The sequence below is a fragment of the Artibeus jamaicensis genome, unplaced genomic scaffold, assembly GCF_021234435.1.
Source record: "Artibeus jamaicensis isolate MK-2021 breed Jamaican fruit bat unplaced genomic scaffold, CSHL_Jam_final contig_548, whole genome shotgun sequence".
In the NCBI taxonomy this organism is placed as follows: Eukaryota; Metazoa; Chordata; class Mammalia; order Chiroptera; family Phyllostomidae; genus Artibeus; species Artibeus jamaicensis.
This window is the reverse complement of record NW_026521883.1, coordinates 20,821,006-20,841,054: the sequence shown is the minus strand read 5'-3', so window position 1 is coordinate 20,841,054 and position 20,049 is coordinate 20,821,006. Positions and strand designations below refer to the sequence as shown.

Below are 20,049 nucleotides of genomic sequence, written 5' to 3'. Positions count from 1 at the left end.
AGCATCATCTGCAATTTTTTTCTCTTTTTATTGCTGTATTTCTAAAACACTAACAAGTATTTCTAATCTTTTCTTTAATCACAGTGTGATCTTAGCAGACTAGTTTCAGACACTTTTGTCCTAATTTTCTTTCCCCATAAAACACTCTTGCCCAAATTATCTTTCACAGACCTCTCCCTCACATACCAAGGTAGAGGAATTTAAAAACTGAATAGGTAGAACAGAAAGGGATTATAAAATTTTAAGCAGTTTGATATGGTGATTAGTCTTGTGCAGTGTACAGAATGTACTAGAAGTATTATTGTTCCCAAAGCAGCAAAAATGGTTTACAAAACAAAAAGTGTTAGTGCACCATTTTTACAAAAACAGAGATGCCATGCTCAAAAAATTCAATTTTATAGCTAGTGTATTATGCTGAAAATTCTTTTATTTTTAGGCAAATTCAACAAAATCTTTTACAATAACATTAACCAATTAAACCTAAATAAAATTAATACTTTGCTTTCAGTGTAATAATGATAAGTGATAAAATAAAAATACTGGCCTAAAAAACAAAAACTCCCAAAATATTGGCTTTAATGTCTTTTACTTACTTGGTCCATCTGAAGTCTTATCTTTTTTTCTTCTTTTACATATATAGCAAAACAGAGAAGCTATGTGGCTAAGAATGATAAGTGGTGGAGGCAGAACTGGTTTCTCATGATAAGCCATAATAAAATGATAACGTTGGTACTTCCATACAATATTAGAAATTGCCTTCACTTGTAAATACACATTGCTTGGATAACAAAGAATGAAAATAAAACAAACAGTTAATCACATTTTAAAGTTTTAAATGCTAAAGATTTAAATGTAATTCTGTTCTAAACAAGAATTCAAAAGAATACTCTACCATAAATAAGACTAATACACAGATGAAAAACTGGAAAAACTACAATCAACAAGTATATGTTGAGGGTCTTGGTTACAAACTCCCAGAAATATGGGCAGAAAACATGATTTTTAAGATTTAAAATTATATATGAAAAAACATAAGAAAATATTCATTCTTAGTAGCTACAAAGTACACGCAAATAAAATATGATCCTTTTATGTTTATGTTACTATCAAAGTAACAACCATTAAAAAGATAATATATCTAGTGCTGACAAAGATTTGGAGACACGAGCCAATTTTAACTTAAATTTAAAAAATCCTGAAAATAATTATACTGAACAGTTCTACTCTTAGAAAAAGTTTTAGAAAAACATTCTAAAGAAATACTTAAGAACGGATTAAAAATTATCAGTTTTTTTTAGAAAAACATTCTAAAGATTACTTAAGAACTGATAAAAAATTAATCACAATGTGGTTTTGTAAACAAAACACTATAAACAACCAAATTGAGCAATATAATCTATTGGCTTAAAAAATAATAGCCTATATAATGCAATACCAGGTAGCCATTAAAAATAAACGAGATATTTATTAAAGTGGGATGTTTTAAAAAGTACAAAAATTATTAGTTTTGAAAAGAAAAATGGCTCATATATATTCATAAAAATTATAGAAAGATGTATAACAAAATATTAAGAAAGTGATTATTAATTTTTATTTGCCTTTCTGCTTATAGTGAATGCACATCATTTGCAACTTAGTAAAAACCCCAAATAGTTAAATTTATAAAATAACTGCATGTTAAAAGATAATGAAGTCTCAAATTTAGAACTCATTTAATTTAAAAAAAGCATGCCTTGTTTATAAATTTCAAAGATAATTTTAGTAAAGTCTTGATACAATTTTTAGAATAAAAATTCAGTTTATCTCCTTGAAATTGAGTAGACATGTGTACTCAGTGATCTCATTACATCAAGCAACTGAATAAAATTCTTACTTGAAAAATGCAATAAGAAGATTGACCATAATGATATACTGTACAAAGAGGTAGACTGCTTGAAGAAATGGAGTCAACCACGTGCCAGGACCACAGATTGCAGGGACGACTGAATCATTTGCACACACTTAAGAAAGAAAAAAAAAATATAGTAATTCACCATCAACTGCTTCTAATGAGTATTTGTTGTATAAAGAAAGTTCTGATTACGTATAAATCTGTTTTACAGATTCTAGCAAAAGTTCTGGGCAGGTACCTGCAGGAACACCAACTTAAAAGTATTCTAACACAGAAGAAATTTGTGAGGAATATGGGTACCACTCTATTCCAGGCAAGGAAATACATATATATTTCAAGATATTTTATGAATTTATTTTGAGAGAGAGAGTAAGGGAACAAAAAAGAGAGGGGGAAAAACATCAATGTGGGAGAGATACAATCTGTTGGCTGACATTCACATGCCCCCAAAGGGGGACCTGGCCCACAACCCAGGCATATGCCCTGACTGGGAATCAACCCAGAGACCTTTTGGTTTGCAGGTCAGAGCTCAACCCACTGAGCGACACCAGCCGGGGCAAGGAAATATATTTTTGAGTTATGTCTAATCTTAAAGGTAGGGTTTAGCTTGAGGAGCACTGAGGAGAATAATATCCCCAGATGCAGCCACACTGTAGCATTTCCAAAAGCAAAATAACTGAGCAGACAGTATGGTAAACTCACAGTCAATTTACAAACATAAAGATTACTGAGTTTATCTTACTATGTCACAAAAGAGGGTTTAAGGAGTGGTTCAAATGCCCATCCAAAATACAATGATTAGATCTGAATTCCTTGCTTTCATTATCCCCACCGGAAATGTTTCTGAAGTCAGAATACAGCTAAATACAAGAAGAGCAAGAGCTTTAATACCCAGTACAAAGTTACGAGAAAAAAGTAAAATCAATTTTTAAAAAATCCTCGCCCGAGGATATGTTTACTGATTTTAGAGGGAGGAAGGGGTGGAGAGAAAAAGAAACTTCAAAGTGAGATATTAACATTGATCTGTTGCCTCTGGTAGACACCCAGATATAGGATCAAACCCAAAACCTAGGTATGCGCCCTGACGAGGAATCAAACCTGCAACCTTTTGGTGTATGGGACAACACTCCAACCAACTGAGCCACCCAGCCAGGGCTAAAATCAATTTAAGCAGGCAAGAATTGGAATTAAATAATCATGAATGTGACAAATTTTGTATCATTTTTATTACTGTTTTCATTTTTTTAAGTCTATTATATTTTTCCATTATGATTTAATCCCCTTATACCCGTCACCCCAGCAATCACCAGTGTTGTCCATGTCCATGAGTCCTTTTTCATTTTTGTTTAATCCCTCTGCACCTTAACCCCCCGACAGCTGCCCTGCTCTCCATCTATGAGTCTATCTCCATTTTCCTCAATTCATTCATTAGATTCCACAAATGAGAGAAACAGCAATAAAAACCTGGAAAGGACTGAACAGGAAGCCATTAAACACAAAATATGGCCAGGCTCATAAAACCTCACCTTGTTTTAATAACATAGGATAACAACTGATTATCGCTCTCTGGCCATCCCCTAACCTAATCAACTATAAAACAGATGAGTAGAGAACAACACAGGTACACAGGTACACAGGTACAGGGTGAGAAAGAAGCAAAGTAAGATGGGAGAGAGAAAGAGAGGTGAAGAGAGAGCTAACAAAATAAAGATTCTACAGCCCAGATGTGAAGGTCAGCAGAAGAACATCCCTGAAAGTTGGCTACATCACCTAGGTTCACAAGTCATCTAGTCTAATTAAAACAAACAAAAAATCTATTACCTTATGCAGAGAATGTATTCACAGTTGATTTTTGTAATTCAAGAGTTTATCCAATCCACCATGATTGGCCTAAACTAATCAATACAATACCATTACACTTTCCCTCCCTAATTCAGAGCAAATGGAATTGAAGGCAATTTGAGCAAATGAAAGAACATGTTCAAAAGAAGCTTCTGAAAAAGGGATCCCCCCACCGCTGCATAAGTGTACAATGGAGAGACTTCTAGCCAAGATGGAACCATAGGTAGATACACTTTGCCTGCTTGCACAAACAAAAGGACAACAACCAACTAAAAAAAAAACAACCAGAAATGACAAAGTTGAACTGTATGGGAAGTCTGAAAACCAAGGAGTTAAAGAAACATTCATCCAGACCAGTAGGAGGGGCAGAGATGGGGAGCAGGGGAGGAAAGGACTCTAAGCAAGGAAGCAGGTGAAGGACTGGGTGAGTGAGGTGATGGCTGGTGAATCAGGTGGTCCCCCATTTACATGCAGATAAACTGGAACAACTGGGGAGCGTGACAGACTGCAAAACCCAGGGTTCCAGCATGGGAAAAGAAAGCTAGAAAGCCTCAAAACCTCTGGCTGTAAAACCAGTGGAGGTTGAGGTGGAAGGAGAAATTCCCAGCCTCACAGGAGAGTTAGTTGGAGAGACCCACAGGGTCTTAGAATGTACACAAACCCGCCCATCTTGGAATCAGCACCAGGACACAATTTGCTTGTGGGTAGTGGGGGAAGTGACTGACAGCCGGCTGAGAGCGGAGCAAGCAGCGCTGGTCCCTCTCTGACCAATTCTCCATATACAGTACCACAACCCCGTGAAGTACGTTGCCCTGCCCTAGCAAATTACCTAGGACTCCACCCTTTACTGCGTTAACAGATACTTTGAGACAAAGAAATGTGGCCCAAATGAAAGAACAGATGAAAACTCCAGAAAAATAAGCAACAAAGAGATAGCCAACCTATCAGATGCATAGTTTAAAACACTGATAATTGGGATGCTCACAGAAATGGTTGAGTATGGTTGCAAAATAGAGGAAAAAGTTGAAATTTATGCAAAGTGAAATAAAGAAAAATATACAGGGAACCAACAGTGAAGGGAAGGAAACCAGAACTCAAATCAATGATTTGGAGCAGAAGGAAGAAACATTCTGGGAACATTCAACCAGAATGGAAGAAACAAGAATTCAAAAACATCAGGAGAGCCTTAGGGATTTCTGGGACAACTTTGAATGTTCCAACATCTGAATCATAGGCTTGCCAGAAGAAGAAGAGGAAGGGCAAAAAATGAAAAACTTTTCTGAAAAAATAACGAAGGAGAACTTCCCCAATCTGACAAAGGAAACAGACTTCCAAAAGCCCTAGAAGCTTAGACAGTCCCAAAGAAGTTGGACCCAAGGAAGATACACCAAGGTACCTCATAATTCCATTACCCAAGATTAAACAGAAGAGAATCTTAAAAGCAGCAAGAGAAAAGGAGACAATTACCTACAAAGGAGTTCCCATAAGACAATCAGCTGATTTCTCAAAAGAAACCTTGCAGGCAAGAAGCGGTTGGAAAAAAGTATTCCAAGTCATGAAAGGCAAGGACCTACATCTAAGATTACTCTATCCAGCAAAACTAGCATTTAGAATGAAAAAGCAGATAAAGTGCTTCCCAGATAAGGTCAAGTTAAAGGAGTTCATCATCCCCAAGCCCTTATTATATGAAATGTTAAAGGGACTTATCTAAGGAAAAGAAGATGATCAAAAATATGAACAGTAAAATGACAACAAACTCCCAACTATCAACAACTCAACCAAAAAAAAATACACAAAAACAAAACCAAACTAAACAAACAATAGAACAGGAACAAAATCACAGAAATGGAGATCACATGGAGGATGATCAGCAGAGAGGAGGTGGGGGGTTAATGGGGGAGAAGGTACAGGGAATAATAAGCATAGATGGTAGGTAGAAAATAGACAGGGAGGTTAAGAATAGTATGGGAAATGAAGAAGCCAAATAACTTATATTTACGACCCATGGACATGAACTAAGGGGACGGGATGCTGGTTGGAAGGGGGGTGTACAGAAGAGGGGAATAAAGGGAAGAAAAAAAATGGTACAATTGTAATAGCATAATGAATAACATATACTTTAAAAAAAAGAGTACAATAGAAAACAATTGTCTCTTTTCTTCCTGTTACTAGTTACAGAGTCTCCTAATTATGAAGGAAACAGGTTTCCCTGTATGAATCATACATTGCAATTACAGAGCAATGGGAAGAGAAAGAAAAGACATCCTTAACTATGAATGGAAATCTTCGAGACTGCTCTACCTCTAAACTTTGTTATGTGAGCTAATAATGTCCTTATTGTGTGAGCCATTTTTGGCCTTGTTTCTACAATTTGTAACTCAAAAAATTCTGAAATACTTTTTTAAATTAATTTTTGTTATGTTTCTTTTGGAATTAACTAATGTATTTTGGGAGGGGTTAGGCTAGTATTAGTCTGATTTATGAAAATATATAATATTACCATAATGCAGTTCTGATTTTAAAACATAAAATAACCAAAAGATAAATTTGTAAACATAAATCCTTACCATCAATTTCATATGCATAAACTTCACCAAAAATCATCCAGTATGGATGAAAAACTATATCTTTAGCAAGAGTCCAAGATGGTTCCTCATGAGGATAAAGTATTGCTTTTCTGGGAACACCAAAACTAAGTAATACAAGAGCCATAATCACTACAATGTAGAACATATTGGCCACCTGTTGAAAAATACACACTGTTAAAATACTTGGAAATTTAAACACAACAATATTAATCTTTAAAAAATAGTGTCTAATGTTCTAATAGGTAAATATAATATTTGAGGCTTTTATTCATAATATTAGTGTTCGGGAACATTACTATATAATAAACCTCAAGCAAGGAAATTATGTAAAAATTGATCTGTGAAGCTAGGCAAGTCATGGACATCTTTTATATAATGAACTGTATCATATTTTTTGTTCTAATTGGAGTCTGTCTGGAGTCCATGAAGATTTTAAAGAACAGCAGGCACATGGACTGATTCAAGGAACCTATTCTCATAAGCGTTCTTCCCTAAAACTGCTCTGTTCCTATACACTGGGTATAGACTCTCTTTTCTACCTCCTTTACTAATTGTCCTTTGCCCACTGCATCAAAAACAAAATGAAACAAAAAAAGGCATTCTTCTCACCCATACTGAACCCTATTATGGTGCCTTGTCCTGGGCTATAAAAACCTCCTAGGAGCATGTCCTGGCTGGTTTGGCTCAGTGGATCGAGCACTAGCCCATGGACCCAAGCACCACCAGTTCAATTCTCAGTCAGGGCACATGCCTGTTTGTGGGCCAGGTTCCCCAGTTGGGGATCTCTTGGGGACAAATTGATCAGTGTTTCCCTCTCTTTTCCCCGTCTCTAAAAAAAATAATAAATTTTTAAAAATTTAAACAATTAGAATGTAAAACTGATTTAAATTTAAAAAAAAAAACAAAACAACCCAAAGCTCCTAGGAGCAAAACAACGAACTGGATTGTCAGTGTGGGTGCTGGAAACAAGAAACAATACCAATATCTGCTTAACAATTCCATTTGCACGTCAGGTAGTTTATAATTCTTTTCCTTTCAAAAAAAAAAAAAAAACAACTGAAAGAGACAAACTAAACTGTATAACCAATTAAATCACTAAAATTTGATTTTTATTGTTAAATCACAATGTAAATTTTGGCATCACTACTCAGGATTTAAGTGAAGTGCCACAATAAAACTTTAATTTCTATCTACTTATTTAGGTGCACAGTGCTCAGAATTTAGATGCAAAACAGTGAATGTTGTCTCATTTTTACAATGTGTAATATTCATCCATAAATAATAATCTACTGGAGGACGCCCATAAAAATCAAGAGACTACATTTACAATAAATCTATACTATGATCTGTGAACCAACAATTATTGCAATAATATAAGTCAACCTAAAAATTATTATTTTCTCATATATTTTAAAAATGAATACATAGTGAGAGTAGAAATGGAAGCCAGGAATGTGAAAGGTAAAGAGGACAGTAAGTCTACACTGGATAGAATAATTATAAAATATTTATTTATGTATAATTTAGACTTGATCCTTTATCTTTAAAATTCTGTTAGACCTGTCAACAAATTTCTTTTTTAAGACCCTCTGTGACTTGCAATCAAAGGGTCCTAATACTCCCCAACATTCCATTTTCTCATTTTTAAAACAGTCATAATGCCTTCTTAGAGCATCTGAAGATAACTGAGAGAATGCATATCCTCAATGAACAAAATATTGGGATAAAAGATTTTAAAAGGCATGTGATATATTTTGGAATTCATAAAAAATTATTCATGGCATGTGATATATTTTGGAATCCAAACATTCCTCTATAATGTCTTTTTAAAAGCCCAGGCAAGTCAAACTTCAAAATAAAACCAAAATCTGTATGGCTATATCCAAAATCTGTACCCTATAACTGGGACAGAATTGCTGGTGGGAGTATTGGGAGTACATCAGAGGCAAGATTCAAACAAAAATCAGGATAGCTCTACTTTCTCTTGGCTTCCTCTACTGTTCCCAGTTCCATCTTTTATTATGGCTGTCCACTTTCACTTTCATACTCCCTACACCTCTCACTTACTGTACCTTACCACTGGATTAACCTGATACCACTAAATCACTAAATAATCTGATAGACAATGACAGGTGGAACACTTTACACACTAAAAAGTTAGGCTAAAACCAATTATTTCCCACAAGCTGTAACTACTCTACATTTTCTGGAAATACACTATGGAAAGTGGATGAATAACAAGTACTTCTTTAATGTGACAAAGAATAAACAGCAAGTCTTCACAGGAGGGAGTAGGACACATTATCCTGGAGGGAAATGTGTAACATGAAAAAGAAAATGTAATAATAAAACTTCATATTTAAAAAAATTTTAAATCTTGTTTTCATGATGCAAAGTAATGCTGATAATCCTATGAGCTAGCTGGGTTACTAGGAAGATAAATTTAATTGAGAAGACAGCTATTTTTTACAAGACTAAAAGAAAGGGTTTCAGAAACTCTAGAAGATTTTTTTTTAAATAAGAAAGCAGGTATTTAAAAAGAACTGAGTAATAGCATATACAGTATAGGCCTGTTTTGATAAAACTGTTACACACATTTATTTGCATGAAGTTTGACACAAAGACATGATTCGAATGTATGTCGCAAAGGGTGGAAAGGTACACCTACATCAAACTGTTAATAGTGGATGCCTCTGGATACTAGTTTGTATTTGCTAAAATTTTCTACAATGAATCGTAATTTTAGAATAAGAAAAAATACATTTATAAAAGCAACAGTATTAATAGAGTTTGCATTTCTCACCACTGAAAATGTTTATGGCAGGAGTAGACACAATACATTTTACATTGTTTAGTTCACTGTATAAAGATTTGCACATTAAACCTAATGTCTACATTTAAAAAACAAAAACTGCCGGATGGTTAAGCCTATGGGAAAGAACAAAATACTGGGCATACTACATCAGGAAAAGATTAGGTGATCTGGATGTAACTTAAAAAAATTGCTTGCATCCATGAATATGGGAGGAAAGAGGTAACTAAAAACACAAACTATAGTAGTATTTTTTTAGCTGGCATTATCTTGCAAAGTATGTTAATAATGGGACAAGATTATGTGGTGGATTGGAGCTGAGAATGGGAAATACTTATGAGATTGTTTGGACTACTCCACTTAGTTGAAAATCATCATCATAATGAACAACCTGACTGGTTGCTTTCAATATCCATACTTCGAAAGGTTACTCCAAAAAGATGAGGAAACACAAAGAAATGTCAGCTTATTCCTTTTATGGAAAAGAAATCAAATCGGAGAGAGGGACAGAACTCTTCAATGGTTTCCCCTATATTTTCCTCCTCTAAAGTCCCAGTTTTCAGTGTTTCATATAATCGAGGCTATACCCTGTCTACTCAATGTGACTGCTAACTACTCCTCATCATAAAAGAAGTTCCAGACAGGATGTTTCCTTTTATTCATATCCTCTCTTAAGCTTTCAGAGAATAGCTGAATCCCACTGGTTTTATAAGCACCTCCACATATTTATCTCTTCCCATAAACTCCTATATCCCCTACTCATTAATGTAATCAATAAGCAGCGCTGAGAGCTTACTGACATCTCATATGATTTCCTAAAATACTTTGTGTAGGTCTGGCTCCTCAACTTAGATTATACAATTTCTACAGGATTGGTAAAGTCAAAAAAGAGAGTTTCACAAAGTTCAGAGGCAAGATCGTAATACTTGTTGCATATCTTGCATAGCAGTGAAAGTATAATAAACATTAAAAACTACTTGGTGAATGCCCTGGCCAGGTGGCTCAGTTGGTTAGAATGTTATCCCGATATGCCAAGATTGTTGGTTTGATTTCCAGTCAGAGCATAGTTAAAAAGCAACCAATGATTGCATAAATAAGTGGAACAAGTCAATGTTTCTCTTTCTCAAATCAATAAAAATTTTTTAAAAATTCATTTTTTAATTTATAATCTGATATAAAAATAAGAAAAAAATCTTAAGAATCAACCTACTAAAATGAATGTTCAGCGTTTTTATGTTTTTTTCCCTCTATTTGTAATGGCTTTGTTGGTTGTAATCCAACCAACAACTGTTACTATGGAGAATCTACTATGTGGTAGGTACTGTGATAAGTACTGGAGATATGGAGCTGACCAAAATCAGACAAGGTTCCTAATCCAAAGAGTTTATAGCCTAGTGATGAATATAAATATACCAATAAGAGTGTTATTTAAAATAAAGTGAGACATGAAGAAAAAAAACAAGAGTCCCCATAAAATTATACAAATATAATTATACAAATATCTAGCTAGAAGAGATTAAAAAAAAACCTTCCCTGAAAAAAACTTGTGTTGGGGTTAAGATCTGAAGTATAAACCTAAGTTTAAGTGTTTGAGTGTAGATGAGGGTGAACATTCCAGGTAGAAAGAAGATGAACTATGATACTCTAACAGGTTAACCCTGTCTGAGTAGGCACAAACAGAAAGCCTAAAATGGGAAGAGATGAGACTTAAAAAGAAAGCAAGGAAGATGTTACTACTGGAGGAAACTGGGTAAAAGGTCCACAGATCTCTCTGTAATTACTTCTTATAACTGCATGTCAATATACAGTTACCTCAAAACTATTACACGAGGAAAAGATGAAAGAGAGGGAGGTAGGAAGGGAGAACAAACAGTCAAACTGGGCAGGGCTTATGGGTTTCATTAAGCACACTGATTGATCTCTAAGAATAATGCAAAAATATTTTAAAAATTTTTAAGAAAGGTAAATGACATATTCAGATTTGCGTTTTGAAATAATTACTCTACCTATAATGTAGATTGAAGATAAACCAGAGTAGTTATGAGTAAATAGACTACTAGACTACTACAGGTGCCAGATGATAATAGATTGATTGAGGGTAGGGGCAGTAAGGGTAAAAAGAAATTCAGATTGGAGATAAGTTTATATTTTTTATTCTTACCTCAAATATTCCATAGCATTTAGAAATTAAAGCAATTCAAGATAAAATGTTTCCCACCCTCAACCATATTCATCAAAATATTTTCTTCTAAAGTTAATATTCTTAGGAATGGTTAATTTGGAATATGAAGCAAATAAACATGAAAACATTCTCTGGTTCATGTAAAACTGTGTCAACTTACCATTTTTCCAATCATCATTACATAAGGTCCTGCCTGTTGATTTACAGCTAGAAAATCCAGCAAACGCACATACCAAAATATTATGTTAAGACAATAAATTAATCTTCCAGCCAGAAAAACCTGATTATTATATGCATTCTCAAAGTTCCATTCTGCTCCAAATCTGAGTCCAAATCCAATGAAGAAAGAAACTATGGCAATTGTATCACTGATATTGAAGTAATCACTAAACCACACTTTAATCTTCTGGCTTATTTTCCCAGCTTCGGACATAAAGATCTAAAGGTTAAAAAAAAAAGTTTAATCAATTTAGTCCTAATAAAATGTGTAATAGCATTCAATTATAGTATTAGAGTAGGTTTTTCTATCTTTTGGTATTTCAAAGTATTTTTGATCATCTTGGCATTTGATGATGCATCTCATCACCAAGACAAGTCACAGTGATATCAAAGACAGATACTACTTATCCTTATTTTATACACAAGGGAAAAAAACCCCACAAATGGCCTGCTCAACCAACTACGAAGCTGAAAATCTTGAATTAGAACACAGTTCTCTAAACTGGAATATGAAATACTTTGAAAAGTTGTTTTGTTTTTCAATGAAACAAACTCTAGAACATCCTGGATGTTCCAAACGTGCTTTATTTGCAGAAACTAAATAACTGCAAGGTTTAAGTATCTGTCTTAATCTCTTCCCTTGAATATAAAGGTTTAAAAAATATTTTGTGGGAAATGACAATACTTTTCTATCTTCAAAATCATAATGTATGATAAAGTAAATACTGAAGTCTCCCTTTCACTTTTCTCCCTTAGCCAATTAAGTCTCTTCCCTATTGCAGCCAACTACTTTTATTAGAGGCATACCTCCTTTCACTGAACTTTGCTTTACTGGCTTTATAGGTGTTGCATTTTTTCACAAATTGAAGGCAAGACCCCTTACCAGCAAAAAGATTGTTACTCGCTTTATTGAGAGAGACACTGTATTAGAGTGGGTTGGAACCACCGAACCTGCAGTATCACCACGGTACGCCTGTACTATCTAGCAGGGGTATCCAACCTTTCCATCTCTCTGGGCCACAGGGGAAGAAGAGTTGTCTTGGGCAATGAATATACAAATACTACAAAAACTGATAAGCAAAAAAAAAAGGCTTTATGTAAATTTACAATTTCGTGTTGGACCCACATTCATAGCCATGTGGCCCATGGGCTGGACACCCCTGGATGAATCCTGCAGAACTGTTCTATGAATGTACATTTAGAAGAATTCCTTGAAACTTGATTTTATTATGTAACAACTTAATTTCTTTGAACATGGTAGTATAATAACAGATTTCATAAACATATTGAACCATGGCGCTTGGAGAAATTTAAAATGCACAATAAGCTATTTAACAAGATAAATTCTTATAATACCCAAGTGGCTGGGTAAGTACAATGCCTTCTATTTATTTTCACAATTTCACATATTCTCTAAATGTAGCAGACATAAAATAATTCAGAAATAATTAAGTAAATATGTTATAAAACAACACTTATGCAGTTACTAGTTTGAATGGAAAGTATAAAACTTGAAGAAAAAGCATTTTCTCCCTAAAATCAGAATGTTAGAAATCTGCAATTTAAATTGAAAGCTCAGACACAGAGATCTAAATAGGCATGACAATTCAATGGGTAACAAATACACGTAAGTGGGCAGTGACATACAAGAGCAAGATAATAATTTATAACTTATTTACCTGATTGGCTATACGTATATTTAATCCTTTTTGAGCAGTGGCAGAAAGTGTAAATATGAATATTGAAAAAATAAAGCAAAAACAGATTTAAGCTATGTTTCTGAGACAAAGCATTGTCTTTGTAATTCGTAACAAAGTTCACACCACATTGATCTCTATTCTTTTGCCCTGATTTTCCGAACAGCAAAAATAAACATGTTCTACTATAAAGTTATTCCCCTACAAAGTTATCACCTACTGAAATGATGACATATAAAATAACATATGCCCATATACATACCCCAAACAAAACATCCTCCACATATACAATATCTACCATGTACATATAATATATATATCCATATATACCAAGTTACAGGCAGAAAAAAGACATACCTCACGGACTTTCTCAATAGCGTAGGTAAAAATATAAGCAATAACAATCCATTCTTGAACTGAAGGTAACTGTTCCATTTGTACAAGAACAACAAATGTATAAAGCATCAGAAATCCTAAGTAAGCCAACTAACAAAAAAGAAAATACAAGACATAAATAAAATTTATTACAAAATAAACTTTTTTACTATGAAAATTTCAAGCCTACACAAAATAAGAGACCAAAAGAGCTCCTGTGAACTATCTCCATGCTTTAATCATTAGAATAGTTTTAGAAGTTACTCTTCAGTGCAGACAGTGCATTTATCGATCAAAATATAATCAATCACCAGAGTATAAATGTGTTTTACAACTTCACTCCTTTTTTAGTAATTCCCATAGGAACAACTTTGTAATACCAGGGTTTATCATAATATATTAAATTTACCATAGAACTTCACTGCCATCATAAGAAGCACACTAACTGCCTCTCCCCGCCCCATGAAACAGTATTCCTAGGAAAGACAACTATTTTTTCCCTAGCTCCCAATCACTGAGGTTGAAATCCCAAGAAATAAATAGAAACCAATATGAAAAGCATTTTCCCTCAGAAAGAAAAACCCTGCTTTTGAGACTCTTAAAAAAGATTATATGCAGGTGACATAGTCTATGTATGTTAACATCTATATAATCATTTAGTTTCAGAGGAAAACCCAGACTCAATGACCCTTGAACAATTGTAAGAATCCTCTCATTACTCTCCTTATCTCTACCAGTCTTTTTTTTTTTTTAAAGATTTTATTTATTTATCTTTACAGGGGAAGGGAAGGAGAGAGGGAGAGAAATATCAATGTATGGTTGCCTCTTGTGTGTCCCCTGCTGGGAACTGGCCTGCAACCCAGGTATGTGCCCTGACTGGGAATCGAACCGTGGTTGCTTGGTTCGCAGGCCCATGCTCAATCCACTGAGCTACACCAGCCAGGGGTCTACCAGTCTTAAAGCAAGCCACATCCATGATTTTAAGCCATGGTAGGACAGTAAACTGTAATAAATAAAGAGAAGAGAATTTCCTGTAGCCACCTGGGTTATCCATTTTTAAATAGTCATTCACATGAATGCAAACTAAGAAACCTACATTTTTTCCATTAGTAAGGGCAGAATTTGGGGGATTAAGTAAGGTACTTCAGATGTGCAATTTCAACATCTTAACAAGATGGAGCAAGAAAATGTCCATATTGAAAAAGAAATGTAATGAATTAGTCTTACGTTAATGGGCAAGTGTGTGGTTGCAAAAGCAATGCTTGAAGGAACAGATTCTCAAATGTTCATCTTATCATGGGGCTATTTGTATACTTTTGTAATTCTTAAAAAGTCTGATGACAAAAATGAAAAACAACAAAAATAAAATTAAAACTTGATAGAGTTTTCTGGGGAAGGAGAATAAAAATTCATTTGCTCAGCCCCAGTGTATGAGTATAAGGGGCAATCTCATGTGTTTCTTCAGATGAGTCCATCCCTCTTTGGACATATATGCCCGACAGTAAAATCTGTTCTTCCATAAAGAAAGAGAAAAGCCAATTATGGGGCACATAATCAAATGCAGTGTTCTATGATTAAGATACAAGCTATTATATTACTGGTAAATAAAACTATATGAGTTATCTAGATTACTTTTCACCATCAATTCTGCAAGAAAGGCTTACTTCCAAAATTTTAACAGTATATGCAAAAATCCTAAAGCACAAAGAAACTGTAATTGTGTATTAGAGTTTCCTTTGATTAATCTTTACCAATCTTTTTAATAGATGATTAATATTTGTTATCTACTTAAAAAAGGTTTATGTTTACTACATGGTTAGTAAATTTCGGGTTCCAATTACAACTAATTCCAATTAGAACTAAGATTTATTTTTTATCACTCAATATGACATCAATTTGTATGGAACTAAGCCGATCTTACTGCACTTTTAAATGAAAAATGGTTTTTTAGTGATCTAATTTTCATCAAGATTAGTATGAACTCAAGGTCTACTAAAGCCTATAATATATATTTTTAAATTTTAATGATTTTAGAGAGCGGGTATGGGGGTGGAGAGACAGGGATGGGGAGAGCACAGAGCATGTGGTGGGGGGGATGGAGAAAGAAAGAAAGAAAGAAAGAAAGAAAGGAGAGAGTGGGAAAACAATGATTTGTTTTCCCACCTGTTTATTTGTTCATTGGTTGCTTCTTCTATGTGCCTTGACTGGGGATGGAGCCTGCAACTTTGGTGCATCAGGATGACACTCTAACCAAGTGAGCTACCAGGCCAGGGCCACTAAAGCCTATTTTTTTAAATCATTATGCTCATACAGTTTAAAAACATACCGTGTTAAACCAGAATTTTACAATCGGTGCATGATAAAAGGCATAAAACTTTCGTGTGATTGGAAGCTTTTTTGATTTTATTTGTATCTCCATTTCATTCTTTCCTTCATTACTCTCCAATATTCTTACTTCTTTAAACACTTCCTAAAATAAAAATAACACTTATAAATATGTACATTTACTCACAACAAATTTATATTCACTTAATAACGTTTTTCCTCTTTACCATAGGGATGTCTTCCATTACATTTTGAAAGTTGTTTTCACTATCTTCCATTGTCATTTGATGGGCATCTTGAGATTGTGGAATATGGGACATTTCAGCCTTAGTCTTGTATTCTAGCATTAATATGGCAGGTGGTACTAAAATGCTTAATATGACCTAAAAATTTCAGAAATATATAAATTCACATTTTAAAATTAATAACTTTCAAGAATATAATACAAACAATAAAATGTTAAATATCTTTATTATTAGTTAGCCGTTTGCACCTGGTGTTACACAGGGAAAAAACCCCAAAACTTAATTTTTACTTACATACTACATTTAAAGAGGCCCAGGTTGATTTGTTTGAAGGAGTAAAAACATTGGGATATTATGAGATGACGGTATAGAAAAGATTTCATAATTAAAGATTTGTCCTTAAAAAAATCAATTACAATCAACTGAGAAAATTTCTGTTTAAACAAAATTCAAGACTAATAAAGTTGCTGTGTGGTTAATTTTATCTTAAGTCTCTTTGTAAGTATTCCATGTCTTAACAGAATTACTCAGCTTGTGCCTCTGTACAAAATGGTAATTTCTAGAATTCTATGTATTATCTGAAAAATCATAAAGCACGAAGACACTGTAATTGCATATCAAGGTTTCTAACAGTTAATTTTTCACCATTATTTTTAGTAGATGATTAGTATTTGTTATCTACTTATAGTGGCCAATGATTGCCTGATTCTACTTGCCTGATTTCTGCCTTCTGTATTTCTGTACCTTATTTAAGACATAAAATAACAAAAAGGAGAGTTTAAAGTAATATCTCTCACTACGATGAAACCGGAAGTACCAGCCAACACTTAACACACATTCTTGACCATAAAAACAGGTGTATCCAAAATACTTCAAAAAAATTAAAAGTGACAGATTATTAAGTTAGTACATAGGTCCGAAATCTTAGAACTTGGGAATCATATTTTTATAAAGCAGCAACATTGTTCATGGCTGCTCAGGGCTGTCAACACCATACTTCCATCTGTTGGCCTCAGGCTTCTGGTTCACATAGGGACAACAATCACTATACTATACACCACACTGGAAAAGGATTCAGCATGAAGAACAGGAGGAGAAAAAGGACACTTCATGTCACATCAGATAAAATGCCAAGACCACCACCCCCACCACCTGCGTAAATCAAAGTATTTTACTATATATCTGGGCTAATTCCCCTGTTTGATTTTTTTCATCTAATTACATACTTTATATCAAACTATTTCTAAGGTATACCTTGTACCAAGAATTCTTCCTCATATTCAGCCTTCCCATCCACATATCAGACAACAGCATTTGTGTACAGGTGTGGGCTACAAAAGGTCTAAGTCTTGAAGAAACTGCTAACTTAAGGCAGGTGGAATTACTCCAGTTTTTTAGTTCATAAGTGAGCAATTTCATAGCCATGGTTTCATCTTGTCTGAAGGATTGTTCTAGTAATTCAACTGCTAGTTGACCAAAATCACTATCAAAAGATAAAAGCCAAACATATTAATTTTACCAAATTGCAGTTTTAAACTACTATTTTTAAATTCATTAATAACACATTTTATTTTTTAATACATTCACACACACATACACTTACAGAATTGTGAGGCAATAGAATTACAGTAACTCTATGTTTTCAGATATCCACCACTATGTGGAAATCAAAAACTATTAAAATATGTCACATTAAAAACAAGACTGAAAAGATGACTCCAGAGCACTTTCCCTGGACATGGAAATAAATGTAATCTAACAATGTTCAGTCAAAATTTTTCTATATAGTTATTTCAAACAGAAAAGGACTGGTACGTCCCTTGCCAGTTTGGCTCAACTGGTTGGTGTGTCATCCTGTAGACTAAAACATTGAGGATTCAATCCTGATCAAGGTGCATATGAAAAGGTAACCAATCGATGGTTCTCTATCACATCGATGTCTACCTCTTTCCTCCTCTCTCAAATCAATGAAAAAAAAATGTCCTTGGGTGAGAACTATTATCCAGTAGAAAGGAATAATGTGAATACAGACTAACCTAATCATGAAAAATACCTGGATCTTAAATCTCCACTTAGTAATCATAGGATCCCTGCTTAAGTTGTTTTCAATAACAACTCTTAGCCTTTTCCAATGTCAGCTCATTCTGGGTAAAGGAGGTCCTATTCTCAATCATAAGGCTTCCCAGAAACTACCTTATCAGTTTACTGTTCCCTTAGTGCTCTGAGTGAACTACAAACTTCTGTAAACTGTTTCATTCTTCTACACAGGTAGCTCCACCATCTGAGATGCCCTTTCAGTAGAATCCATCTCCTTAGAACATAGTTTAAACCTCGCTTTCTTCTTTCCTTTCCTTACCACTTCAAATGCAACTAGTCTAATAATCTAATTGCTATTATGTGCAATTATTAAATGGGCTTCTGTAATTTCTTCTTCCTTGCTGAATTTTTAACTTTAAATGTGAACAATAATCTCCTCTGAATAAAGCATAAGCAGCAAAGTTTCTTTCTAAATTTTTAAAAGTGGGTTTCTCTTAACTATACCAATAAAATTATATACCCTCCACTCAGTCCAGGGCACTATAACCTTCACTAAATGTGATTTATTTTTATTTTAAAAATGTCCCAAGTGGTAAAATATAACTTACTTGGAATATTGTTTCAATTCTTCTGAAGTATCATCTACAAGGTCACTCTGCTTTGCTTCATAGGCCATTGAACGATAGATCTTACAGGCAACTAATGCTTTAGCCATTGATTCTTCACCATGCTGCCATAAAAAACGGGCCATGATCTGCCTCTTCATAAGGCAAGCCCAAATTAACAGTTCATTAAGTGGGTAAGGAAAGCGCTTGGTTTCTGGATCATCAATATCTACAATTTCATCTTTGGTTCTTTTCTTCTTTCCTTCTTCCACAGATGTATCAACCTTTACAGAAAAATAAAGCTCATTATTAATTCACATGAGAATTACCAATCTCCTTTGTGCTAGTATTCAACTTCATATAACTGTACATATTAAATAGTATAAATTTTATATACCTTATTTATATTATAGCTCAAAATTCATTTTTAGAAATGGCATTTCCAAAAACAAACACTTTTATAACAAAGTTTGCCAAGATTAAAGAAAGGGCCTATATATATGTATAACCTATAGACATAGACAACATATGTGGTGATGGCCAGAGGGAAGGAAGGGTAGGAGTAGGGGCTGGGTGGAAGTGGGTAAAGCAGGGATAATGGACACAGACATGTTTGTAATAGAGTCAACAATAAAGTAGAAGAAGGGGGGCCTAAATATTGCAACTAATATGAAATAAAATATAATTTTAATGAAAAATTTTCATTAGCATCCTTGTCTTTCATGCTGTTAATCAAGCAAAAATGTTATAAAAGGAGGCAGTTAAATATTTACCAAAACAACATTTAAAAGATTTGGTTGTGGTATGCTCCCCCTTTCTAGGAGTGTGCTCATGCCCTTCCCTTCCCCTGATCTTCCCCCGCAGGCATTGCATCTTCTAAACTCATAAGGGATCCCATGAGACTTGCAACCACAGGGGCACTGGGTAGTGGCAGCTCATCTGGGGCTAACATGTTGAACCCATTTCCAAGATCCCCTCTCCAGGGAGCTGATGGCAGCCCCCGCTTTGGCTCACTTCTTTCCCATAACGTTTCTGGAGGCCCCAAGTAGGCCCGTATAGTTTTTCGTCTGTTGTTTCTTTTATCCTAGGCCCTTACTGTCCCTAGCTTTAATAAACACACTCTCAAAATAAAAATTTAAAAAATGAAGACCTTAACAGAATCATTAACTCACAATGAGTATCTTTTCGTATATGAGAAAATGAAGAATCAAAAATATATCTAAAACATAAA

At 34.3% G+C, this 20,049-nt stretch overlaps 1 protein-coding gene across 3 annotated transcripts in view; it reads right to left on the bottom strand.

Annotated features, from left to right (window-relative positions):
• The window catches only part of TRPM7 (transient receptor potential cation channel subfamily M member 7), a 131,408-nt gene that overhangs the window by 32,071 nt on the left and 79,288 nt on the right, over positions 1-20,049 (bottom strand). For all 3 annotated transcript variants that reach the window (XM_053670115.1, XM_037156468.2, XM_037156469.2), the window contains 9 exons: positions 18,822-19,102; positions 17,431-17,659; positions 16,159-16,314; positions 15,933-16,076; positions 13,589-13,717; positions 11,476-11,754; positions 6,301-6,475; positions 1,874-2,000; positions 594-778 (listed from right to left, as the gene is read on the bottom strand). In XM_053670115.1, the coding sequence (XP_053526090.1) occupies positions 594-778; positions 1,874-2,000; positions 6,301-6,475; positions 11,476-11,754; positions 13,589-13,717; positions 15,933-16,076; positions 16,159-16,314; positions 17,431-17,659; positions 18,822-19,102 (1,705 nt within the window). The remainder of the gene's footprint in view (positions 1-593; positions 779-1,873; positions 2,001-6,300; positions 6,476-11,475; positions 11,755-13,588; positions 13,718-15,932; positions 16,077-16,158; positions 16,315-17,430; positions 17,660-18,821; positions 19,103-20,049) is intronic.